Raw genomic sequence first — 22,317 nt, 5'->3', positions numbered from 1 at the left:
GAAGTACTGATGGAAGGGCATTTTTCTTGGGAGACAAATTGGTTTCCTTGTTAAGTAAGAAACAAGATTTAGTATCTTTATCAACAACAGAGGCTAAGTATATTGCTACAAAATCCTGCTACACTCAAGTGATGTGGATGAAGTAAACACTGAAAAATATTCAGGTGATGCATGATGATCCCATTCCTATTATGTGTGATAATACAAGCGTTGGAAAAATTCCAAAGAATTCAATGATGCATTCAAGAACTAAACACATTTATATCTTGTATCATTTCCTAAGAGAGAAAGTTGTAGAGAAGGAAGTTAGATTGGAGTATGTGCCCACTAAGGATTGAATTGAAAATATCTTCACTAGGGCACTTTCAAAGGATACTTTTGAGTATCTCATATATAAATTAGGTGTTACTACCCCACCCTTATTCTAACTAGATGCAGAAGTTGGTGCATCTATCTAGGGGGGGGAATTCAAGGCATCTCTTTAGTCTCCTAGATTTTTGAAGTTGTTGCTCTTAGGGGAAGGAGGTAGTAGGCTAGTTGCTATTGAAAGGGAAGAATGTGGAAATATGAAAAGAGAAAGAATGCAAATTAGAAAGAGAGAGATAGTTTAGAAGAATATTAATGCAAAATCAAGTGAAGACATGTGCCCTTTATACTTGATGTCAAAGGGGAGAGATATAGGAGGAGAGGTACATGGAGAATACTATCAAATGCTGATTGCTTTTGTCAAAAGGGGGTAGATGTTGGATAGTATTTTACTGGAGGATACTAGTGAAAGGGGAAGAGAATGCAGATATGGAAGGAGAGAACATTGCATTATGTAAACATTGATAAGTGTTGCCATCAATGACAAAAGTGGATAAGTTTAGCAATATGTGTTGTCATTGACATTACCTGATGTTTGACAGTATGTGTTGCCTTTGATTGTTGGTAGTTGTTGTGTTGTCATTGATTATATGTCTAGTATGATAGGAAAATTGATAAAAGTTGGTTACAAATTTTTTTTATGTTGTGAATGTCCACCTTCTTGGTGTTTGATGTCTACACTTAGTTTAGTGACTGATGTTTATGCTACGACGTATTGAAGTATGATGATGATTATATGCATTGACAAATATTGAGACGAGGATTAGAAGCATGAAAATAAGAATACAAATGTTTGTGTTGATCTTGTGAATGCTACATGACGGTGGTTATGTTTTTCAAACATTCTTGTTGTTGAAAGTTTGATGAAGTAAGTTGTCGTAGGAAAGTATGTTGAAGTCTATTTGGAATAATTCTCTGTATTTCTCCACATTTGATGACATGGTCTTGTGAATTTGGACATAATGTGTATGCTCTGTGGACATTGCACTCCTATCTTTTCAGGTCCATAGTGTTACAACTAATATGTTTAGTGATTGCTATTTACTAATAATCTAGCTCTCTATCAAGATTAGTCTAGAAAATACTCCACATTTATTTGCATTTATTTTTGAGGTGCCAAGTCTTTGAGGACAACTTTATAATATTTGTGCTATGTCCCATTCCAAGTTTTGGGTGCTTTTGTTGTCTACGAGAGTTGATAATGGTGTTCAGTTCATGATTGTTTCTTCTCGACCTCTAGAATGAAGTGTTCTATATCAATTGTGTTGGGCCGACATGTTTTTGATGTGATGGTGGGAAATAAGTATTTGGGAATGTTGTTGGATATTCGAGGATTTTCCTTGCATGTTGCACATGATGCTAGAAGATATGTTTGTTGTTGCATTGAATCTGGTATTTGTATTTCAAGGTAACTACTTTGGTACGACTGATAAAATTTGTTCTATTGCTTGCAGTTGTGTGGGGGAAAAAGTGACACTAAGCAAACATGCCCTAATCTCACTTTCAATTACACACTTGTGGAATACGAAAGAGCCTAGAGGTATCACACAATTGGCTACTTCTTTTTGTGGAAGAGAGAGCCACGGGCTACCTATTAGGATTTCTATTCCTTTGTTGCAAATGATAGATAAAATGATGCAAGTTCAACTACTAGCCCTAGAGTGCAAGTATGAACTAATAACAAAATTGCAGAATTGATGTTAAACAATGGAAAGCTGCAAACACAAGGATAAGACAAGTATGCAGATGCATACCCGGAGTTAAAATTTGAGTGAAAATGTTCGGGACGGGGGCGCGGGCGCCACTGTCCTGATACTGCCCCTGAAACTGCTCCTGAAACTGCTGTTCTGCAACCTGAAAAGCTGTCTGAAACTTGCTGTCTGACAGAAGGACCAGGGTGCCCAACGCCCCTGTCCTGGCAGGACCAGGGCGCCCCATGCCCTTGTCCTGGTCTTTTGCCCTGAAATTTGGTGTGAAGTTCAGTCTCCGTCTGCTTCCGTCGGATCTGCAACTTGCGGCATCGTCCAAATCCCGAAACCTGCACTTATATCTGAAAAGGTATGGTGGGCAGCTATATAGGGTTTTGCCTTAGTCAAACCCCCGCTTTGGTGATTTCCACCTCCACGAATAGCCAAGTTGTATTGTAAAAGTAGTGTGTGTGCAGACCTTGTGTGTGTGCAAGATCCTAAAATGCAAGTAAGCAAACTAGAGCAACCTAGAAAGTAAACCCTAATTGCTTGTAAATGATAATGTAAATGCTCCAAATCAAGATGCAAAGTGATCTAAAGCATGAATACAAATGATATACTGAGGCTTATGCAAAGACATGAAAACAACATGAAATCATACCCAACCCCAAGGGGGGGGTACAAGCCAATCTTCAGTCAGTGATCCCTTATTGCTCTTCAATGTCTTCAAAGCCCTAAATGGATGAATGAAATTGATGAATGCTTGATGGATGGATGTTGAATGTTGTTGAAGTCTTCAAAGATCTGCTCTTTCGCTGCGTAGAAGGTCCTTGAAACCAAAAATTCGGATCCTTTCAAATGAAGAAAGAGAGCTCTTATATATGAAACCCTAGGTCTTAATTTCAACTTTAGGCCAACCTAGAGATTGAATCTCCCACCAATTTCTTGGGGTTAAGCTTTATTTTATGATTGGATCGTGCTCCTAAAATTTCGGGAAAAATGTCCGGGACCGTGTGCACTCCGGGCGCCATGGTCCCGACAACTTTTCACCAAATTTTCAGGGCCGTCGGATTTGATGATTTTAGAGAGAATTCCGAAGTTACAGGTGATTTCGAGATGTTTTGACCCCCGAAATCAAGCCCCCAAGTTCAAAATAGGACCTAATTAGGGTTTTTGATTAAATGATGTATTGGAGGAATAAAATGAAAGGGGCACACTTTAATGAAAAGGGCCCAACTTTATGATATGGGAGATGATAAAATAGAACCTTAGACCTAATTAATTTATTAATTAAGTGCTAAAGGGGAAATGCAATGCAAAATGCAAAATGCGCCAAGGCGGGTGCTAAACTAGGTGTGAAATTGTACCACCCTAGCAAGTGCGTACAATTTACGACACTACATTTAGCCCCCACTTTAGCGGTCATATGAACACTACGTGCATATGCAAGCTAAAGTACAGAAAAGTAAACATTATTTGAAAAAGGATATATCCATAAGTTGTCGGATGAAGCCCCCAGCGGCATCTGCAGTACTCAGTTAAGAACCACAACCTACAAAACCACATGTTAGATCACAAAATCACCTAATGCTTACTAAGGAAGGTGATGAAAATTCGAGGGTAGCTATATGCCCCCCCTGTTTCGGCTTGCTAATTTTAGTGAGTTGAAACAGGGTATCATGTTTACCACTTCGAATTGTTAAAGAATATTGATGACAAATGCTCACAAGAAGATTTGATATGAGATCAGAAACTAATGGAGAATCATTTGGTAAGAAAGAGGACTAAATCTCAATTCCAACACAACAAAGAGTGTGAGGATTTGAGAGTTCTCAAACACAAGATGAAGGATGTAAATGGAAACAAAATGCAAAGAGAATAAAAGATAAGATAGTTGAAAAGGGATATCCTGTAGTATGTGTAAAGGAGATCCTTAGAGGAGAAGAGATCTTTGTACAAGAGACACCTATCCCCGAGAGGAATTGTCTTAGACAAATATAACATCTTCTAGAATAAGACAAAGAAGAGAATAAGAATGCAATACTTCCTTCTTTTGCGAGGTGAAAGTGATTCTTAATGAAGGATGATGTTGTTTTTAACCCAATCGGGAGGGTGAATTCATTATGGATGTATTTTACCAAGTGCAAAAGAGGTTGTAGTGCAAGAGAGAATCCTTGAACAAACAACAACAAATGCATACAAGGAATAACATCAAGTAATAAAGTTCACACCATCCACGAAATAGGAAAAAGTGGATCCTTAGATAAAAATAAGGCAAGATCATTGCTTCCCAAGGATAAGGACAATGAGAAGGACTTACACAATCTTCTAGGGAGAGATTTAGACATAAGCAAAATGTACTACATACTGACATGAGTTCATGCAAGCAAGACATTAGTGTATGTAAAATGATCCTCACAAGAAGTGGGTAGGATAAGAAAGAGAATACACATCTTCTCCCATATCTAGGAAAAGAGAATTCTAAAGCAAAGATGATCAATATTTCCACACTATTACCCCATAGGAACAAGAGATAACATAGAAAAATTAGGCTATTATGTTGCTTCAAAAATATGATTGCACTTAAAATTGTACCATCATGAATGACAATGAGCCCCCAGTAAATGAGCCACCAATGTCACATAATGATGAGCAACATAATAGCCATTAATGTTATTTAAAGACATGATAGATTGAATGAGGTATTTGAATATGACATGCTAAATGCTCAACTATAAGTGAGATCAAAAACATGTATAAAATGATAAAAATTGAAGAAGAAAAGTCACAAGAAATCTTAGAAGAGGGATGAGTGTAATTTATTAGAGCCTTATCCTTGGAGGAATGGACTTTATGATGAATAGGAGATAAAGATTCATAAGTGGATTTAGAAACTTGAGGGGATTCATAAAGAGATTTGTTCATCGCCAAGATTTCCTTATGAGGGGAATGAGAGTTGATAGAAGTAGAAGATGATTTAGTTGAAGTGAGATCATCATCACTACCAAATATAGCATTCACATTGAGAGATGGTCTTTTAGATGCTTTGGTGGGCTTAGAAAGATTATATCCAAGTCCAGATGAATATTCATGCATGTTATATTCTAAAGGAACTTTAATTCCTTTTTCATTTGTGCCACAACCATTTCCACTATAGCCACTCTTAGCCAGAATGTGAAAACCACGACCATAACGATTAGCCATTTCAGAAAGAAAAGGTGGTTTTTCATAAGACAAAGAATCAAATTCTTCAGAATTAGAGGTGTGAGGAGAAGAAGTTTGAGAAGCGGCCACAAAATTATTGCTCATAGGTTCAGGTAAGACTGATTGATCTCTAGTTTCTTCCTTCTTTTTAAATTTAAGCTCTCTAGGAGGAACCCTATACTCACCTACGAAGGTGGGGTTGAAATCAAGAGATCCCCAATCGTCTTCTGCGAGAACCTTCTCAAGATCAAAAGCCTTTTCATGTGTAGGTTCCAGTTGAGAAGAATCTTCTTCAGGAACTTCAGACTCATCCAAAGAATTTTGATTATCAGAGGGTAATTATTCATCCATAGGTATTTTGTTTAACGAGTCATCACTAGAAGAGGAAGGCTTAGAAGAACTCCCTTTGGAAGTAGATGTTTGCAAACAAGCTTGAAAATTAGTATCACCTATCAAGGTATATGTCTTATTATTATAAATAAATTTAACTTGTCTATGCAATGTAGAGGGGACAGCTTGCATACTGTGAATCCAAGGTCTCCCTAATAACAAGTTGTATGTTAGATTTCCCGACATAACATGGATAGGAGTAGGCAAAGTAACAGGTCCCACTGTGATGGGTAAGGTGATAATACCTAATGAAGACTTAGCCACATTATCAAAGCCTCGAATGGGACGAGAGTCAGGCTCAATAAGGGATGTATCCACATTCATCTTATGCAATAGATTAATGCTACACACATTAAGGCCAGAACCATTATCTACCAGTGTTCGTCTTATAGCAGTGTCATTTATGATAACCACAATCATCAAGGGATCATATTGATGTTGAATTTCACTAGTAGGCAACTCATCTTGAGTAAACACAATTTGAGCTTTAGGATTCATCACAGAATTAACCAAAGACACTATATTACTAGATGTATTAGGTGGAGGAACATTCACATCTTTCGAGGCATCTTGTAACATTCCATGATGAGCGGAAGAAGCTTGGATCAAATCCCAAAGGGATATCTTAGTAGGGGTAGCCTTAAGTTGTTCTATGACATCATATTCCTTACTAAGCATTTGTGAAATACGAGGAGCTTGAGGAAGAATAGGTTGGGAAGGAGGAAGTGAAGTTGGGATAACTGAAGGAGGATTAGGTTGCCTATTGTTTCTTGTGTTATAGGTATGAGCAACCGCATTATAACTCTCTCTAGTCAGTTGCTTAGCATACTCATAAGGGCTCTTAGTAGAATAACCTCCTTGCACAGTAATAATAGGTTTCTTAGGAGTGCAAAAAGAATCATTAGCATAACCACCTTGAACCACTAAGATAGGCTTATTTAAAGGTTGAGAATTTTGAGAAGGACAAGCACCTTGGACAATGAAGAGAGGTTTGTTAGGTGTTTCATTAACATGTATCAAATTGATTGAGGATGGTTTAGAGGAATGAACAAAAGTGTTGGAAGAATTGTTGATAGTCTTCTCTTGCACTAAAATCTCATTATGGATTAAATCAATTTTAGGAGAGAGACAAGGGGTAGGCATTGATGTTCTAGTAGGCAGAGTAATACTAGGAAAGGTCATATCATCCTCTATCATCAAAGGATCTACATGGGGAATAAACTCTCTAGGAGAAGGATCAACATTACCCTCTAAAGTCTCACTTTTGAGATGGAGATCTTTGAAAGAGATGTTAACCATCTTGTTTTGAACTAGGGTTTCCTTATGAGTAGAACCAAGTTGAGGAGAGGGAGCTGCTTTGTTTTTAGAGGGAGAATAATTGAGATTCAAGGAAGGTGAGAAACTATCAAGGGAGTTTTCAATCTTGATTTCATCCCCTTTTGCTAGGGGTAGAGAATAATCTATACCTTCTTCTAATGGTTCATCCCAAATAGTGAGGTTGTTGAAAGGAATGTTTGAAGTATTGTCAATTTCGGGAGAGGAGATAACATTGTTTATTAATTCCTCATCCTTAGGAGGGAGAGCATCAATAGATGTGTTAAACTCATCCTCTTTCCTCAAAATATGTTCAATATGATCTTTAGGGGAGAGAGAATTAAGGAAATTGCTTATTATTTCATCTTCTTTCTCTAAGGGATGCTTATGGGTAAGACAAACTTTAGGAGAAGGATAAGCATTTATCATTAATTCATCATCTCTAGTGAGAATTTTGTTGGAAAAGGAAATGCCATCACTAGGAAATGCAGGGATAATGTCATCTTCTTGCACAAAAGGATCCTCATGAAGGGAGTGTTTTTTAGGAGGAACATGAACATATTTCTCCAAAGATTCATGCTTAGGAAGGAGATCTTTGAAAGAAGTGTTCATAACCTCTTGTTGCACTAACATGCCCCCATTGGAAGGACCAAATTTAGGAGAAAATAAGTCAATGTCCATCAATACCTTTTCACTTAGAGAGGCATCATGTAGGGAAGGTAAAGTAACATTAAGACAGGCATTTATGATATCATTCTCTTCCTCTAGGATAGCTAAATAGGAAGGGCACATTTTAGGAGAATTGTCAAGATCACTCTTAAAGTCTTCATCCTTAGAGCATGGGAGAGTCTCAAAGGGATCGGAAGCAACTCTTTTAGGCACTAAAATGTTGTTATAGATGGGGGGAGGTTCTTTAGGAGAAGGAAAAATTGAAACAAGGGAAGCTAACCCATTATCACATCTATGAAATGAATGCATCATGACAACAATTTTCCTCTTTCAAATGATAACACATGCAAAATAGAAGGAAATGTTTAATTTTAACCAATGAAAGCACTTAGAATGTAGATTTAGAAAATGAAATTTATGATTCAAATGAGTTCCTAAATCAGATTTGAAATTATTGATCCCAATTAAGCTATCCACAAGTTCAACTTTGAATTGAAAAATTAGGGTTTTAGCAAAAATTTCCTCTTGAATTTTTTGAATCTTGCAAGAAATTAAAACTTGTAAATACAAATTTGATTTTGAAATAGCATAAACACTCAAATTTGAAAACATAAATTGGAATTAGAGAAGATTGGAATTCACGTCAGGCTCACCAAAATGTGTGGGGGAAAAAGTGACACTAAGCAAACATGCCCTAATCTCACTTTCAATTACACACTTGTGGAATACGAAAGAGCCTAGAGGTATCACACAACTGGCTACTTCTTTTTGTGGAAGAGAGAGCCACGGGCTACCTATTAGGATCTCTATTCCTTTGTTGCAAATGATAGATAAAATGATGCAAGTTCAACTACTAGCCCTAGAGTGCAAGTATGAACTAATAACAAAATTGCAGAATTGATGTTAAACAATGGAAAGCTGCAAACACAAGGATAAGACAAGAATGCAGATGCGTACCCAGAGTTAAAATCTGAGTGAAAATGTTCGGGACGGGGGTGCGGGCGCCACTGTCCTGATACTGCCCCTGAAACTGCTCCTGAAACTGTTGTTCTGCAACTTGAAAACCTGTCTGAAACTTGCTGTCTGACAGAGGGACCAGGGCACCCAGCGCCCTTGTCCTGGCAGGACCAGGGCGCTCCACGCCCCTGTCCTGGTCTTTTGCCCTGAAATTTGGTGTGAAGTTCAGTCTCCGTCTGCTTCCGTCGGATCTGCAACTTGCGGCGTCGTCCGAATCCCGAAACCTGCACTTATATCTGAAAAGGTATGGTGGGCGGCTATATAGGGTTTTGCCTTAGTCAAACCCCCGCTTTGGTGATTTCCACCTCCACGAATAGCCAAGTTGTATTGTAAAAGTAGTGTGTGTGCAGACCTTGTGTGTGTGCAAGATCCTAAAATGCAAGTAAGCAAACTAGAGCAACCTAGAAAGTAAACCCTAATTGCTTGTAAATGATAATGTAAATGCTCCAAATCAAGATGCAAAGTGATCTAAAGCATGAATACAAATGATATAATGAGGCTTATGCAAAGACATGAAAACAACATGAAATCATACCCAACCCCAAGGGAGGGGTACAAGCCAATCTTCAGTCGGTAATCCCTTATTGCTCTTCAATGTCTTCAAAGCCCTAAATGGATGAATGAAATTGATGAATGCTTGATGGATGGATGTTGAATGTTGTTGAAGTCTTCAAAGATCTGCTCTTTCGCTGCGTAGAAGGTCCTTGAAACCAAAAATTCGGATCCTTTCAAATGAAGAAAGAGAGCTCTTATATATGAAACCCTAGGTCTTAATTTCAACTTTAGGCCGACCTAGAGATTGAATCTCCCACCAATTTCTTGGGGTTAAGCTTTATTTTATGATTGGATCGTGCTCCTGAAATTTCGGGAAAAATGTCCGGGACCGTGTGCACTCCGGGCGCCATGGTCCCGACAACTTTTCACCAAATTTTCAGGGCCGTCGGATATGATGATTTTAGAGAGAATTCCGAAGTTATAGGTGATTTCGAGATGTTTTGACCCCCGAAATCAAGCCCCCAAGTTCAAAATAGGACCTAATTAGGGTTTTTGATTAAATGATGTATTGGAGGAATAAAATGAAAGGGGCACACTTTAATGAAAAGGGCCCAACTTTATGATATGGGAGATGATAAAATAGAACCTTATACCTAATTAATTTAATTAATTAAGTGCTAAAGGGGAAATGCAATGCAAAATGCAAAATGCGCCAAGGCGGGTGCTAAACTAGGTGTGAAATTGTACCACCCTAGCAAGTGCGTACAATTTACGACGCTACAGCAGTGTATCCTTGGGCATCTTTGCTTGCATTTAATGTTGTGTTGTACTATATTTGGGTCCTAATTTGGCATGTGGGGATCTACATTGGGTTTATTCATTTTGAATATTTGTTTTTTAGTCTACTAGTTATGTGCTACATGGTTTATTTACACGTTACCTTGTTGCAAACTTTGGAGGATGTGTGATATTGTATGAAATGGTTGAGGTAGCTTAGAAAGATGTGATATGATTCTTTTAGGTCCTCTCTATCTCTTGGATTGGATCGAGTTCACCACAATTATGCTTTGGTGTCTGAATTTTTAAGACTTAGGCTTGTCCCCTATTTTGGCCAACTTGATTGAGGTTTATGATGAAGATGATGGTATGTATATAACATTAATTTAATTTGAATGAATCCATGTGTGTGTGTATTAGCGTGTGTGTCATACTTATATGAATACATCATTTGTAGAATTAGTAATGCAAACCGGAGGCAAAAGAAGTGTATGGTGATTGATTTAAAGTTGGTTGCTTGAGACAGAGATTCAAGAGTAGCTTCAGAATTGGAGATTGCTCGAGGAAGTAAATTGAAAGCTTATTCATCTTGATTCATATATTCATGAACCTCGCTCATAGATAGTGAGTCTCCCTAACAATTTCTTTGTATCTTGCCTTGAGGCAGCGAGTCTCAACCTACAAGTCACTTGTATCTTGCCCTGGGGTGGTGCACCTCAGTCAACAAGTCCTTTAGGGAGCATTGAGACTAAAACAATATTGTACTCTTATTTATGTATTGTGAGTTGACTTTGACCATGCTTTTTCCCTGTTTGGGTTTTCCACGTAAATTTGGTGTTCTCTCGTGCATGGTGTTCATTGTTTTATCTTTCATTGTTGTTGTTAAGGTTAAGGTTGATTTGACATTGATTTGTGGAATAAAGTTTAGGTGCTTGAATTGATTCACCCCACCCCCTTCTCAATCTCGTGGTGTGTTTAATAGTTATTCCCCAATCACATGGACTAATCACCATCATTCTACTCATGGTCATGGGGCCCATCTTTCAAGGGCTAAACTAGTTAAGCATTGTTGTCCCTTGTTCACCGCTACCTTGTCATTATTGTCAATTCTCGCCATCTTGTTGTCACTCGATGACTCGTTGTTAGTGCTCAACCACCAGGTAGTTTTATGAAATGTGTACTAACAGAGCTATTTTTTTAGTCATAACTTTCACCTATAGAATAATATTTTCATGTTCTTATCATTAACGAAAATATTTTTTTGAGTAATATGCTATGGTATAAAAATTAATTTTATTTTGGATAGAAAATATTTGTTAAAAGATGACTTACTTTTCTTGATTTGGCATGTCATATATTGTGCCCACAATGTATAATTTTGGACTTCCTATAGGCAAAAAAAACATTTTGTAAGAACTTTATGGTGGATTATGCTTGGAGATGTTTATATATGATTAGTTCACTTATATTTCCATTTGATCTATTTGTTGGCTCCTTTGGTTGTAGTAATTTGTGAGTTTGCGGTAAATTGAATCTAGAGGTGATTTAGTATTTGAGTTATAAAAAACTTACATGTTTATCTTTGGTTGTCTATATTTGACATGGTTCCTGGTGTATGCTTGACTTTGTACATTATGTTGTGAGATTTACGACTTGTGTAGTTTTGTTGTTTATCCATAATTACAAATTACATTGATAACTCAGTTGTGGGTCATCTATACCCATAGATATTTTAGTGTGAATACAAATTTTATCTGGTTGCCCTATTTTGATCACTTGGTTCATTGGTTTGGTTGTCATTACGAGGCAAAAAGACAATGCTATCTAGAATAGTTATTTTATTAGACCTAAAATTCTTTGCCATGGGGCAAGACGTATAGACTTAGTGAAGATTTGATGTTGATGCATTAGATGGTGATCACAGTGTTGTGGAGGTTCTCTATATGCTCAGAGCTTTGAAATGACATGGTTGTTTATGCAAATATAGTATTGATGGTGTTGGATTAGCTTCTAATTATAGGTGGTGGTTTATCTTCTTAGTTTAGAGACATTGGTTCTACTTTATCTTCTATAGTTGTTGATGTTGTAGTTGAGTGCATGTGGATCATGAGTGATTTCATGTAGGAGATGGTTATCATAATGCCATAAGTAACTCAATATCATAATTTAGTGGGAGCTTTAGTAATGATGTAGGTTAATCACTTGGTGATGAATGATCTTCTATAGTGGTCATTGGTGTCACATAGGAGCTCTTGGATCCTATTCTTGCATGTAGTGAGAGTTATCTGTTATCTTGAGTTCTACTAATAGGAGATGGTTATCTTCATGTGATTTGGAGATGTTGACATCCTAGTAGCATGGATGACTCTAGGAGGCTTTCTTGAGGTGCTAATTATTAATTGTTGGTTTGTCAGATGACCTTGTTTACAAGATGGATGTTATTGTGCTATGGTGGACTCTTGATTATGCATTAGAGTTTTGTCATAATACATATACTTATAGGAGAAAATATGTTCATTTGGGACATATAATATTCTTTGGAGGAGACATTGATCATGACATCATATAGAGTCTCTGATTTTGTAGTCGAAGCTTTGGTAGTGATTTGTGATAATCTAGGAAGCATTTTTCTTTATCTTTTTGGTAAACTCCTTTGATCCTACAAAACGTAGTTTCCTCCTAAAGTATTTCATCAAATTAGAGATTATAAATTTACAAGTTTTTGAGTTTATGTCCTATCTTCGTATATGAACTTTCTTATATATCTTTATGTTTCATTAATATATCTTTTTCTTAGGCTTTGTTGTTTATTTGCATTCCCTATCTATCTCTTAAACTATCCACCCCTGTATTGGTTCTAAGATTTGCATTTCCACTTGTTTTTGAATTTGATTTATCTTGATATTGTTAATGCAAAATTGCTTTCTCCTTATCGTATTATTGTTTATGCTAAGAGCTACATGTGATTCTAATCTTCCATTAAGAAGTGCTCACTTAAACCCTAAAATAATTGTCCAACCCAATCATGATGCACATCATTTTTTTTCCAAATAAAACATTAATGTTATACAACAAGTTTTCAATAGACAAATTACCAAAAACTCAATGCCATAATGATTGACAAATATATTTTTATCACTCCTACCTCTTGCATAATTTCTCCGTCAACTATTGTTGTTACCCCTAATGCTTCTACCGTCTCCACACCATTCCGTTTTGACTTCTATCTCCAATGTTCCAGAGGAAACTCCACCTTTCATTACCCGAGTAGGACTTCCATCAATCGGATTATTCCACCCTTATCACACCCATTTTATCACTTTGGTGGCCACACCATAACTTGCTTGAACCCATAGGGAGAGGGCATTGCATAAGCAGAATTACAACTGATTAGTTTCCTTTGTCCTTGCCAAGAGAAGTGCAAGCAGGAGGAGGTAAAGAAGAAAATGGCTCAATCACTGTTATCAGTTACTCCTGCTGTAAATCCTTCTTCGCCCCGTACACTGCACAAAGCGTTTAATAGAAAATGCCGCATTTCTTCCCTCCCTTCGCGTTTCATGTAAGTGTTTTTATGTTTGGTTTTACCCTTGCCTGGGATTTTATTTTTCTCTAACTAGTTAGTTTCCTATCAAATATGTTTACTACGATTATAAATGCCCTAAAGATAAATAACGTAAACCTGAAAACACTCAATAAGCGTCGTCAGGGTTTCGTATATATTCATATTGCAGCTATGTACCATGTCGTTTTGCAGATAAGGGGACGTTTGTGTGTGTGTAGGTATTTCGGCAATTAAAAAATATAAATATATAATTTCACTGTTCAATTTTTTCACTCACAAAAAGTCCGAAGGATACAAAATCCTAAATGGAATTGTAATGATAAGATGAGTTTCTTACAACTGTATGCTCTCATTGGAGATATTCATGATTTCACTTTACAGCTGTATGCAATTATGCTTTTACTCATTCCGAACCTGTAGACTCTGATTTTATAATTGTTTTCTCTCCTATGGCTTTATGTAGTCATAGAATTGCCCATTGATTAAAAGGGTAACGACTGTTTGTTGTCATTCGATAGGGGTACAGTCTCATAGTTGCAGAAACTGACTGTATATAATTTATTTGAAAAAAATATTACTGCTCTTAAAAACAATTAAAATACGGGTCTCATTCCTGATTTACCTAGACGACAGGGGATGCCCCCTGCTTTCCCTGTGTGTCATAGTATGGCAGGGTTAGTGAAGTAATTTTTAGACTTTAGATAATATGAAGTTTTTTGTAATAGCCATTTTATGGACATTTTCTCTTCCCCTTAAAAATATAAAAAAAAACTATTTTTTATTATTGAAGAGTAGTGGCCATTTTGAATTTTTAGTTTTGTTTCAGTGGGGCAAATGGTAAAGTTTAATTTCACTCTCGGAGAGCTACAAGACCCTGGTGTCTTTTCTTTCTTTTTGCTGGGAGGATGAACATCCACATCACTTTTTTTTTTTCCTCCATGGGCATCTAATTCATGAATTATTGACTGCCTTTAGTTTACTGCTAAGGACTGAGGGGTATCTGTTGTGCAAAAATTTGCGAGAGACTTTTTCAATACATTCATATGGCAGGATCAGATTTAATTTTTAGACTTTAGGGAAATTGAGAAAAGAAAAATGTTTAACAAAAAAATTCTATTGGAGCTATGAGACCTAGTTTTCATTATTTTCTAAAATATTCCACCAATTCACAAAATAATTGAATGATTAACTGTGTTCTCTTATTAAATGCAATGTTGGTTAGATAAGACGGAATTTTAGACTTCAGGAGTGTATATATATATATATGCATATGTATGTATGTATTTATACACACACACACACACACACACATATATATATATATTTATTTATTTATTTATATATATTTGGGAGATTTCCCTTGCATTGTAAATTTTGTCAATGCAACAACTGAGAGAGTATCTCATCTATGAAGATCACTCCAGGTCTTGTAGCTGGTGCTATGCTTTGCAATAGTCTGAACGCATTGTCAAATTTCTAGAGCTCAAAAGCCACAATTGAGGATTATCCCAACTGTCAAAGTTAGCTGGGGCTTGTACCTTCCCTCATTTGGTGGAGTGTTGTTAGAAGTATGGTTGCCATTGCACCAAAAGATCGACTTGTTAATGTCCGATACAACCCCTAGACTTATAGAATCCACAGGAGGTGGTTAAGCCATGCCACAAACCTGAGTGTTCCACTACACAACACAAGGAGACCAAGGGTGCACACCTTGCAACAATCCCCCTCCAGCGTAAGCAAGGGGGTTTGAACCTATGACCTAGGCTTTGATACCACTTGTTAGAAGTACAATTGTTGTTGCACCAAAAGATTGACCTGTTAATACCCAATACAACCATTACACTTATAGAATCCACAAGAGGCGGCTAAGCCATGTCACAAACCCAAGCGTTGTGCTGCACAACACTAGGAGACCAAGGGTGCACACTTTGCAACAAGTGCAAGGGATCCTTAGTTAGGATGTGTGCAACTTAAGTTCTATAACTTGTTGTGACCATTTCACACCTCGCCCCATCAAAATGGGGACCCCCTCTCTTTTTTGGGTCTTGCTTTCTCTTTGCTTAGCTTTTCTCTGCTTGTTAGGTGTTTTGAGTGAGTTAGTGGTGGCCTAGGTTTGGTAAGTTAGGGTTTCCTTCGTAGAGCTTGCCTTGGGTTCCTTTTAGGGCCAAGTCTGGCCTAAGCTTGGGGAAGTCATTGTTCTATGCCTAGAATCTTGATTTGAATATTAACAAGACCTTGCCTTAGAAAGTTGGAGAATGTATATTTTGTAGAGGAAGTCTTGAGAGTTTGAGTCCAGATGAGTCAAGGGTATGGGTCAAGTTGTGAAGTGGCTAGGCCAGAGTTTTTGTCAAGGGTATCCCGTGGAGTCTGAGTTGATGTGATGAAGCAAGTAATCGAAGTGTGGGCGTGAACGATGAAGGCTAGCAAGGGCAAGTTTGGAGGAATGTAATTGTGAGAGATAGATTTGAGAGAGAATTTGAGCTTAAAGAAGAAATTGCTCCTAACCCTTCCAAAAGGGTCCAGAGCAAATTCTCTTAAGAACCTCTCTTGGTCCTAACATGGGCTATAACTCTTGCTTCCAGGCTTCAATTGAATGAAGAATGATCGATCCATGCCATTGGAATGAGTTGCAACAATATTGAATGAGGAATTTGAGCCAAAAAGCAACTTCCGCTCCTGACCCTCTCAAAGGGTCCAGAGTGAAATTCCTTTTGAAGTCATGTACCTTCCAAAGGTACTTAAGCGAAATTGTTAAGATGTCCTTTTGATCCATCATTTTGAGCTGGGCACCTCCTTGAGATAATTTGTTAGCATGTCCTAAGGTGAGGACAATGTGAACGAGGATGAAGTTTGAATGTTTGGTTGATGACCAAGACTTATCCCTAAATTTCGCTCCTGACCCTTCCAAAGGGTCCAGAGCGAAATCCTCCAAAAGACCTAATTCTTTACTAGAGACATTGAATGGTGGTCATGCATGGCAAGGAAAAGATTCAAAAGTCAAGTTTAAAACAAACCTAAGTGAAAAGGGATATGAATTAAGCCTAAAAGAGCAATTTCGCTCCTGACCCTCTCAAAGGGTCCAGAGCGAATTTCTTCATAAAGCATTATTCTTTGCTCAAACCTTTGAACTAATTCATTCTCAAGAGTTTTTGAAGGCGAATTGACTTGATCTTGATAAGGTAAGGGTGAAAAGACAAGACCAAGGCAAGTTGAGTGTAAATTGAGTTTAGAAAAGCAAAATTCGCTCTTGACCCTCTCAAAGGGTCCAGGGCAAAATTTCATTTCGCTCCTGACCCTTCCAAAGGGTCCAAAGCGAAATCCTTAGATGGACTCTCAATTTCGCCTAGTGCACTAAAAGAACCTTGTTTTGATAGCGAATTGACTTGATGGTGATAGAAGGAGGTTTGATAAAGTTAAATTCAAGGCAAAGGAAAGGATGAATGGAAGATGGATTGAGCCTAGGAAGAATTTCACTCCTGACCGTTCCAAAGGGTCCAGAGCGAATGCTCCTAAAAACACATATTTCTTCCTTGTTTAAACCAAAGTTTTTGTTCCTAGGGCATGGTTGAGGGAGGATTGATGTATACTTGCCTTAAGAAGTGAATTGAAGTGAAGGCAATGATGAACTGAGGCTAAATGACAAAAATCGCTCCTGACCTTCCAAAGGGTCCAGAGCGAATTTTCATAGGATCCTCCCTTTTGCTTCAAATTTGGACTAATTTTATGCCTTGGAGCCTTAGCTAGGACGTTATCATGCCTTGGAAGCAATTGAAGGATGAGAAAGTGGAAGATTGGAGTCTAAAGGAGCAAATTCGCTCCTGACCCTTCCAAAGGGTCTAGAGCGAAATCCTTAGAATAGCCTAATTTCCCACCAAATGCATTGAGTGGACATCACTTTGAAGGCATATGGGCTTGATAGAGATGGAGAGAAGACCAAGAAGCCAAGCCTAAGAGCAAAGTTGAAGGAAATGGTGAGAGGTTGGGTGCAAATAACTATTTCGCTCCTGACCCTTCCAAAGGGTCTAGTGCGAAATTCTCTCAATAGGTCCTGTCCTTCTAAGGGTACCAAAGCGAACTTCTTTGAAAAACTTCATACTTCGCCTAAAGCATTGAAAGAATAACATGTTGAACAAGATTAAAGACAAATCTAAGGCTAAATGAAGGAAATGGAAAATGAATTGAGCATAGGAAAATTTCTCTCTTGACCCTCTCAAAGGGTCCAGAGCGAATTGCATTGGAGGCATGTACCCTCCAAGGATACAAAAATAAGTTTGCTTATAGTTGCCTTTGAACATCAAAATTTGCTCAAGGAAACCTCCAAGATACCTTCCTAGCAAGCCTCAAGGGTAGAACGACATGGATGAAGGTGATGTTAAAGTGTTTTAATGCTTGTCCAAGCCTCATATCCCTAGTTCGCTCTTGTCCCTTTCAAAGGTACAAGAGCGAATTTCCTCAAAACACTTTATTCCTCACTCAAATCGATAATCAAACCTTATTTTGAGCAACTAAGGAAGCAAATTCGCCTAAATTAAACACTTGCTAGATTCAAAATTTTAAATATGCACTTTTGGCGCCAAAGCAATTTTCAAATTTTAGAACAAAGTTGGCTAGCTTGGAGAAGGTTTAATAATATTTTTTTTGTCAATAAGTCGTCTTTTTAAGGGAGAGGTGAAGGCGCCTATAAAGGAGAGTTGATTCTTGATCACTCATCATTCATTCAAGCGGATTCTTCCTTAGAGCGAATTTAAAAAAGCAGACTTGGGAGGTGAAACTTCATCAGCAGATTTCATTGTAGACCCTAAGAAGGAAGCTTATAATCTTCATGAGCCGAATTTTAGCAGCTGATTTGTAGGCGAATTTCAGAGCTTCATAGGGCAGGTCAATGCAAATTTAATAATCTTCAAACCTACACCTAATTCTCCAAATGTACGAATTCAAGGAACAATGGGTATAAAATTCAGATTTGAGAGGGTGAATTAAGAAAATGCCGATTCTTCTAAGAAGGCTCTAACATGTTTGAGATGCAGGTCTAAGACAGCTATCTTGTGAAAGCAGCGCTGGGAAGGGAGGTGAATTCAGCAGCCACTCACTATTTATCCATCTTTTCAGGTTGCTATCTTTAAAATCAAGGTTAAGGTATGTGCAATCTGATTTATTTAAGGAATTTGAATGAAGATCTGATTTAGTTCAATAAAGATTATTTTGTAAAGTTAGGTCTTCATGATTTAGCTTGATTCATATGTGATATCAATTTGAAAATTCATAATTTTAAAGGCTTATCATTTTCATTTTCAAATTGAAGTTCATAGTATAGGCATAGCTGCTTTTTTTTTTAGGTCTTGATTTAATCATCTTTGTGACCTATCCCTTTAAAACCCTAACTTAAGGTAATATAGGTGACAAATGGCGACCCCCAAGGCAAGTGGATCCTCTACTCGGCAAGCCCTCATTAAGGAAGATCAAACGAGTGACGACTTGGAGACGAGGATCACATCCAAGTGGAGCAATATTGGAGACACCAACTTAGGAAACTTCAATGTGAAGAAGTTTCGAGAAGCACCCTACATCGGCAAGCCATCACCCCTAGCCAAGAAGATAATTGAGAGTGGAATCATCAAGGCGGCAGGTTTCCCTCCCGCAGTCAGATGTCATGAGCTAATGATCGAATGTGCTAGGCACTATGATTTGCATTCAAGGACAATTGTGCCCAAAAATGGGACTATCCTCGCCTATCTCTCAGAGGGAGCTCTAAGTGAAGCTTTTCATCTTCCAGAGCAGAGGGATATGATCTACAAGAGCCTAGAAGGAGCCAAGTCTATCTATGAAGATGATCCCGATACTTGTCTAAATTTCGTCAATAAGAATTGGTTGCTCAAGAGTAGGCCTCGCCTAAATAAGATACCTAATACCCCTTACAGAATTGATTTCCAAGAAGAATTTAGAGACTTGATAACCATGCTTAATCGAATTATAGGTGCCTCTCAAGCGTTCTTTTTTGACAAGTGGATGTTCTTCTTTATACAAGTGATCGTTCGAGGGAAAGGGATGTTCAATTGGGCCAGGATTATCAGTAGCAACCTAGATGTGCAGTTGAGGAGGTTAGTCCCTACTAAGTCATTCCACATGAGCTCATATGCTATATATTTTCTTGCCAGATGTTTCGAGTATGCAGGACTACCATGCTGAGGAGTTGTTGGGAAAGGGCCCGAAGAGATAAGAGTATGTGATTCTTATGCCCAATTGCATCATCCACCTAAGAATTATTACAAGCTAGTCAACAATACTTTCACAATGCATATCACTAGGACACTACAAGGAGGAATTCACCAACGATTGTCTCTAGAAGCACAAGAGCTTGTGAAGAAACATGGTGCGTGGTTCATTCAATTTCCTAAATTCACCTACATCAGAATTCATGGATGTCCTTCACCTCCTTATATGTTGCCAAGGTATCCTACAAATAGAGTAGTACTACTTGAAGTGACTAGATAGTTGGCAACTTGTGCTAAGGCATCAAGACATAAGCATGGGAATGGTATCCCTATGCCTATTTCACTTGGAAATTCAATCGAAGTTTGTCCTAATTCTCAAGCAGCTGAAGATGCAGAAAAGGAGCTATCTGTCTACTCATTCACATCTTTTGCTTCGAGAGATAATTTTGATCCTAGTGGTCATATGGAAGAAACAGTCGGGAAGAAGTACAAGCATGTGTCCCAAGTAGAGGATTTTTGGATAAATGCTCAAGATGATTTGGAAATAAAGAAGAGGATGCACTCTCTATTGCCCTTGGATCTTATCAGGAGATGCAAAGTTTATAGAGTAGCAGATCAAGCACAACACAGTGGCAAATATCTTCGATCTTCCTATGAGAAAAAAGACAAATGAAGTGAAGATCGATTGGGATGAACAAGAGGTCGCGGACTTGAGAGCATTGATGGATCTAGTCTTGAGTTGTACTCGCAGATGGGTGGATATCCAGCATCAAAAGTTGAAGGAACAAAACATAGCTATGACATTCAGCTTAGAAACAAGAACGAAAGGAGAGGCGAGTGCAGGTGAGAACACTTCTCACTTTAAGGGGTCGAAGAGAAAGGAGGGACCTGAAAAGATAGAATCGTTCGAGAAGAAACAAAAGGTGAATCTTGATCATCACTATAGTACTTCTTCTAGACATGAAAAGGAGATAAGTCAAGGAGAGGATCAAAGAGAGAAGGTGTATGAGATAGACGAGTCCATGGATTCCACAATACAGAATGATAAACAAGACAAAGGAAGGACACCTTAGCAATCATCAAGTCAGTCTCTTCCTCTCCAAGTTTGTGATAATGATCAGCAAGAAGAAAGAAATGATGATGAAGCGAGATCTCCTTTTAGAGGCGAGCGGCCATTACCTGAGGAAGTGCAGGTAAAAGAAAGAAAATTTTCCATTCCAGATTGGCTTAGAGAGAGGCTTACAAGGGAAGTTGTAGTTGAAGAAGAGGAGCAAGTATTTGATTTGGAAAGTCTTCTAAGCAAGTCTCAAGAGGGGATTGAAAAGAAGAAAGCTACGAAGATATCTAAAGTGATCAGAGATGATATAGGCTCCAGAAAGATACAGATAGCTACACTAGCGGTGGACAAGTATGATGATGAGATCATGGCAGAAGAATATGATTTGGAGACATTTGATTTTGGTCCACTTACCTCTGAGCAAGCCATGGAAGATGCGATTGATTCAGTGAGGGCAGTCAATGAGAAGCAAAAAGGGGAGATAGAAAAGAATAAAAAGTTGGAAAGGGAGATTAATGTTTGGAGGAATTATTTTAGCCAGCTTAATGAGCCATTAGGGCGACAGGATCCAGTAGTCTCACCCTTGTAGGCAATCCCTCTTGAGTCAATAAATCAGGTAGAAAAGATGAAGAACTCATCCCGACTCATGGATACATTGATTGATAGATCCTACATGGTAGCCAAGGAATTTGCCGGAAGAATGATGAAAACAGTCCACAGGGCCATCCAAGTCCTTGAGATCATTCATAATCTAGTGGTAACTGTCGATGCATTCACTCACACTAGAGATATTACCATCCCAGTATTGCAAGTGGTAAGGAAGACATCAAGACAGGTTTTAGCACAAGAAAAGATAGTTGATGGTGGAACCTGTAATCTCCTACAATGGTCAACCTTGCTCCAAATGAAGGAGGTTCTATTCAAGGACATCAATAGTAGGTGCAGCTGAGTTGAGGACACTATCCATCCTATTCAGGATAAGGTGTTTGATCTACTATGTGCAATCCTTGATAGAAGGATAGAGATTGAAACATATGTGGATATCCAAGAGTTGGAGGACAGGATCAAGGTCATTTTTTGTAGAGAAGATAGCGTAATCACATAAGAGCAGTGAGATCAGATGTATACTACCATGTTTCTGATTGAGAAAACAAAAGAGTTGGGACATGGATGGGAGATGACTCTTCTCGCGGCCTTTGATGAGGTCCTTCACTTGGAGGAACGAATGAAGAACCTGCCTGAGATTCCCACTGCAGAGATTGAAGGGATTACGTCCAAATTGATTGAATATGCCAGAAAGGAACAAGGAAAAGGGAACAAAATTCTAGATGAAAAGTTGTTATGAAATGATGTGGTGATTCAATCCCTATTGGAGGATGCTTCCTCGTTATTCATGCCAATTTCCATTGGCTATGTTATGTAATGCTTATCCAAATAGGGTTATTTGTGTAGCAAACCCTAATTAGGGTTTAGGTGTCAAAATCTTAGCCTTTGATCTTCTTTAAATCTGGGCCATTCATTGTATTTGAGAATGCTATATAAGCTCTCACTCATTTCATTTGTAAG

The 22,317-nt window shown here is 38.0% G+C and overlaps 1 protein-coding gene across 1 annotated transcript in view; it reads left to right on the top strand.

Moving 5' to 3' along the window:
* The first annotated feature begins 13,108 nt into the window (after positions 1-13,108).
* LOC131029747 (ATP-dependent Clp protease proteolytic subunit 5, chloroplastic) overlaps positions 13,109-22,317 on the top strand; it is an 82,823-nt gene continuing 73,614 nt past the window's right edge. Inside the window, exon 1 of the mRNA XM_057960390.2 lies at positions 13,109-13,479. Within this exon, the coding sequence (XP_057816373.2) occupies positions 13,367-13,479 (113 nt within the window). The 5' untranslated portion in view covers positions 13,109-13,366. The remainder of the gene's footprint in view (positions 13,480-22,317) is intronic.

Source organism: Cryptomeria japonica, chromosome 9 (assembly GCF_030272615.1).
Source record: "Cryptomeria japonica chromosome 9, Sugi_1.0, whole genome shotgun sequence".
Lineage (NCBI taxonomy): Eukaryota > Viridiplantae > Streptophyta > Pinopsida > Cupressales > Cupressaceae > Cryptomeria > Cryptomeria japonica.
Note: the sequence above shows the minus strand (reverse complement) of the source record. Positions and strands in the feature narration are given on the sequence as shown.